Genomic DNA, 5283 nt, shown 5'->3' on the forward strand with positions numbered 1-5283 from the left:
TCCCTTGATGCTTTAGAATTGTTCTAAAAATATTTGTCATACAAACATGAAATAATTTATTTCTTTTGGCCTAGTACCAATTACGTCTTTTTTTTCGAATACACATCACCGTTTTTGCTTTGTTTCCAGTTATAGTCATAAAAAATAAATTCTCGCCTAAATTGTTATTGTTTATTATTATTATTCTTATTAGGAATATATAAAAAGAAATGCTTATACAGAGTGCGCCAGAACTCGCGCCCCAGAGGAAAATGCCATGTAAGATAAGATACCAGGAACATGTAAAAAATATTAAAAATATTCCATCTATAAAAATTACGAAGTTATGAGAGCTTAAATTTTGCACTTTGACTCTATTTATTTCTGTTGGAAAAATATTTTTCCAAGTTTTTTCGCTACAGGCTATTAGAAGAGGAAACAAGAAAGCTGTATCCTGAACTGTAACTCTGTTTAATGTTATTTGTGGTATTTATTGGCAAAATTTTTGTAGCTTTACTAAATAGTTATTAAAAAACATATACAAGATCATCAGTATCATTAAATAGACATAAAAAAATGTCAAATGTCAAAAAATTTTGACAGATAGAATTTTTTAAACATTTTTTCCATGTTCCTGATATCCTATTTTACTTGAAATTTTTCTCTGGGGCGTGAGTTCTGGCGCATCCTGTATAAATACTTATTTGTTTTTGTTATTGAGTATAAATTGTTTTTATAATGATAATGAAGGCGCTTATCATAATTCTGGTAGTTCATTCAGACTCAACAAAATTGTTTCTTGAGCAGTTATCATTTTTTGTCAAAATTTGATTCATAAAGTATGGAACCAAGCGTTTTTTTCATAAACGAAAAAAATAATTAGTGTAGCGTAAAGTACAATTAAAATGTGACCGTTTATCAAGAATAACATTTTTCGAAATTCAGTTTAGTTTTCGAGTTTTGCAAAAAACATTTTTTTACTGTTACATTAAGGGCTATGACTAAAAAATACTAATGAAATAAAGTTATTCTTTAACCAGTAGTTTTTTTTAAATAAATTCATAAAGTTGCGAAAATTTTCCGATCTTAAATTTTTACAAAACTTGAAAACTAAAAGGAATTTCGAAATAGCTATTTAAGTACTCAAATGAGTCCCTAAAACAGCTGCTTTTAGCAATTTTCGTACAGTATTTAGTTTACGAGAAAAAGCTTGGTTCCATACTTTTTATTCACCGTGTAGGTATGTATTTAGTTGAAACAGATTGACTTTTTAACAATTGACTAAAAATCTTTACTAATAATTTGTGAATTCCGTAGAAATAATTAAACAATAATTATTTTAACTCCCTACCTAAGAAAAATAAATGAGCGGTAGAATTTTAAAGGTTGACCTCTTTAAAATAAAAATAGGTAAGTAAAGCCTTTATTTTTATCTAAGTAATTTTTATTGTCAGCCGGAGATATTTTTGTGGTTTTCATAAAAAGTTAGTTCATTTCTCACTGTTTTGTTATCTATGTTGTTTTTAACTTCAAAATACATAATTTTAATTCTTTTGATTTTCTGTATTTAGGTACATATTTTTTTTGTTATTAAATTAAAACTACCTGCTGTTACCTAAGTTTTCGAATTTAAAATGTAACAGTAGCGCTACAAATGTGTTTAGTTTTACTTCAAGGTAAAAAATCTTGGTAAATCGGTGTGAAAATTTATAAAAGAAAATTTATAAAAAAAACTTAATCTGGCACTGCCGGAAATGCATATAAATGCAATAAAAAAATCCCAGAGAACTCGGAATTTATCATTTAACATCGAGCTATTTAAATAACAGTAATTTAAGTAATTACTTATGTAAACCAGTCATCTTTAATAATTGAAAGTCTTGTCATAGATTATTATTAATTAAATAAACTTCACTCCTCGATTTTGTATGAAAGTGAGTTTAATTTTGTTGCAAGTCGAGCCAATATATGTACATACAGTTCTTCTAGAAAGAAGTGAGAGTGCTTTATGGATGTAATTATCCTTGGTAAACCCACAAACGACTACCGGCGGTTTTAACCCCCAATAAAAATATCTCCGAACTTCACTGGGCTGGTTTCCAGGGCCGTATTCACTTTATGCAAAGCTTTGTGTATGTAAACCAGGCTATTCAGTAGCTAATTTTAAATGCTACGGTTTTTTTCCTTGTAGCCTTTTAATAATAATGTTTTTTTAATGGTTATAGCGTTTTTTTTTTTTGGAAATGACAGTTTTTTCGACAACAATTTTCTGAGTCCGCCTCTGCTTGCAAGAAATCGCAACATTTTGTCCTGCTGCAACGGATTTTAAACAGTTTATGGCTAGGAATTGATACCTAGCTGTTAGAGTGCAATATAGCAATTGACTCTGTTGTCACTTATTTCTATAAGAACTATACCTAGCATTTTGTTGAAAATCCATGAAGCAACATTATTATTTGTATGCAGTACAGAAGTTAAACTTAATCTTGACTTTGTATTCTTCTGTATACTTTTCAATGCTACTTTTAATGACACAGAGATTATAAAATGCAGTTGCAAAATAGCTCTGTTTACAATCTGGCTATACTGCATTTCATAAAAACTATAATTTATATTTTCTAAGAGTTTTTAATCTTACAGATATTTATTGCCGAAAACAAGTTTTAACTATGATTCGCAGTTAGTCTCCTTGAACTAAATTTGAATAATTGTTATTGCACTTTCTGCAACACAATATAGATTAGCACCTTTAATTTTTTGTAGAGAGTTTACTACCTCTCGTTAGAATTCTACATGGGCCGATCTCTCACCAACACAATGGTCAATCTAGGAAACCAAAATTCAGTAGACGAAGCTCTCTATCAGTTAGGTTTAGACATCGAACAATTAGAAGAGTTGGAGGAAGATGCCGGTTTGGGTAACGGCGGCCTCGGTCGTCTTGCCGCTTGTTTCCTTGATTCTATGGCAACTTTGGGTATGGCAGCCTATGGCTACGGCATCCGTTACGAATATGGAATTTTCGCCCAAAAAATCATAAATGGAGAGCAGCAGGAAGAACCCGATGATTGGCTCCGATTCGGCAACCCGTGGGAAAAAGCCCGACCTGAGTACATGATCCCTGTCAATTTCTACGGTAACGTTATTGACACTCCAAATGGAAAAAAATGGGTCAATACACAGGTCGTTTTTGCCTTGCCATACGACAGCCCCATCCCCGGCTACAATAATAATGTTGTCAATACGTTGCGATTATGGTCCGCGAAATCCCCCGTAGATTTTAACCTCAAATTCTGTAAGTTTGTAGGTTTTCGCATTGATATCCTTTAATTAACCGGTTTTAGTCAACGATGGTGATTACATTCAAGCCGTCCTCGACCGCAATTTAGCTGAAAATATCTCTCGAGTTCTATATCCCAACGATAATAATTTCGGAGGGAAAGAATTGCGTCTAAAACAGGAATATTTCATGTGTGCTGCAACTCTYCAAGACATTATTCGACGTTTCAAAGCCGCCAAATTTGGCACYCGCGAGTATATAAGAACTGATTTTGACTTGTTACCCGATAAGGTTGCGATTCAACTGAATGATACTCATCCCTCTTTGGCCATTCCCGAGTTGATGAGGATTTTGGTAGATATTGAGGGACTCCCCTGGGACAAAGCATGGGATATTACTRTYAAAACTTGTGCTTATACCAATCACACTGTATTACCTGAAGCTTTAGAGCGTTGGAGTGTCGAAATGCTCCAAAATCTTTTACCRAGACATTTGGAGATTATCTATMAGATTAATCACAWCCATCTTGAGAWSGTTTTRAAAAAATGGCCCGGGGACCTCGACAGGATGCGGAGGATGTCTCTGATTGAAGAAGAAGGCGGGAAACGTGTAAATATGGCACATTTATCGATTGTTGGGTCACAYGCTGTCAACGGAGTCGCAAGAATYCATTCAGAGATCATMAWAGGTGACTTGTAAGTTATTTTTGGCTYGTTKTCGGYATAAATTAATTGTCTTATTTTRAGGTTCAAGGATTTCTACGAAATGACTCCCGAAAAGTTYCAGAATAAAACTAACGGAATCACCCCTCGCCGGTGGCTTCTTATGTGTAATCCCGGTTTGAGTGATCTAATTTCAGATAAGATCGGYGAAGATTGGATCGTTCACCTCGACCAGCTCTCTAAATTAARACAATGGGCAAAAGACCCCAAYTTCCAAAGGGCTGTGATGAAAGTCAAGCAGGAAAATAAGTTAAAACTYGCCCAAATTCTGGAAAATGACTACGGCGTAAAAATCAATCCAGGATCGATGTTTGATATTCACGTCAAACGRATACACGAATACAAGAGGCAACTTTTGAATTGTCTCCACATTATCACTCTGTATAACAGGATTAAGCGGAATCCTACRGCTAAAGTCACCCCAAGGACGATTATGATTGGTGGAAAAGCCGCGCCGGGTTATTACACGGCGAAAAAAATTATCAAACTGATCAATTGTGTCGCCAATGTTGTTAACAACGATCCTATGGTTGGAGATAAGTTGAAAGTGATTTTCTTGGAGAATTATCGCGTTTCACTTGCCGAGAAAATTATTCCTGCGGCTGATTTAAGTGARCAGATTTCRACTGCGGGAACAGAAGSTTCAGGGACTGGCAATATGAAATTCCAGTTAAATGGAGCCTTGACTATTGGTACTTTAGACGGGGCKAATGTCGAAATGGCCGAAGAGATGGGTAGRGAGAATATCTTCATTTTTGGGATGACRGTTGATGAAGTTGAGGARTTGAAGAGGAAGGGTTATAATGCGTATGATTATTACAACGCCAACCCGGAACTGAAGCTTGTTGTTGATCAGATTCAGAACGGATTTTTCACACCGAATAATCCCGATGAGTTTAAAGACTTAGCGGATATTTTGCTGAAGTATGATAGGTTCTTCTTATTGGCCGACTATGATGCCTATATTAAAAAACAAGAAGAGGCTAGCAATATCTATCAGGTTACTTCTGGAAAGTCTATTTGAGTTTTTAGTAATTATTTGTTTTAGAATCAAGCTAAATGGGTTGAAATGGCCATTTACAACATCGCGTCATCGGGGAAATTCTCTAGCGATCGGACCATTATTGAATATGGCCGCGAAATTTGGGGTGTTGAACCTAGTTATGAAAAACTACCAGCTCCGCATGAGCCTCGCGAACTGACTTTAAAGGAGAACTAAATTTTATGGTTTGTTATACATTGTTCTATGCGGAAACGTTTGATATTGTTACTTTGTAGTAAACAAAAAAGAGTATTTTTTGTTTT

The 5283-nt window shown here is 34.4% G+C and overlaps 1 protein-coding gene across 1 annotated transcript; it reads left to right on the forward strand.

Annotated features, from left to right (window-relative positions):
• Positions 1-2469: 2469 nt before the first annotated feature.
• Positions 2470-5277, forward strand: LOC123008088 (glycogen phosphorylase-like). The gene is made up of 4 exons (XM_044403696.1): positions 2470-3271; positions 3321-3951; positions 4003-4978; positions 5027-5277. Exons 1-4 carry the CDS (start codon positions 2773-2775, stop codon positions 5195-5197), a joined length of 2277 nt encoding a protein of 758 aa, XP_044259631.1. The 5' UTR covers positions 2470-2772; the 3' UTR covers positions 5198-5277.
• Positions 5278-5283: the final 6 nt, after the last annotated feature.

The sequence above is a fragment of the Tribolium madens genome, unplaced genomic scaffold (assembly GCF_015345945.1).
Source record: "Tribolium madens isolate multiple individuals breed KSU strain unplaced genomic scaffold, Tmad_KSU_1.1 Scaffold_14;HRSCAF=107, whole genome shotgun sequence".
Taxonomy (NCBI): domain Eukaryota; kingdom Metazoa; phylum Arthropoda; class Insecta; order Coleoptera; family Tenebrionidae; genus Tribolium; species Tribolium madens.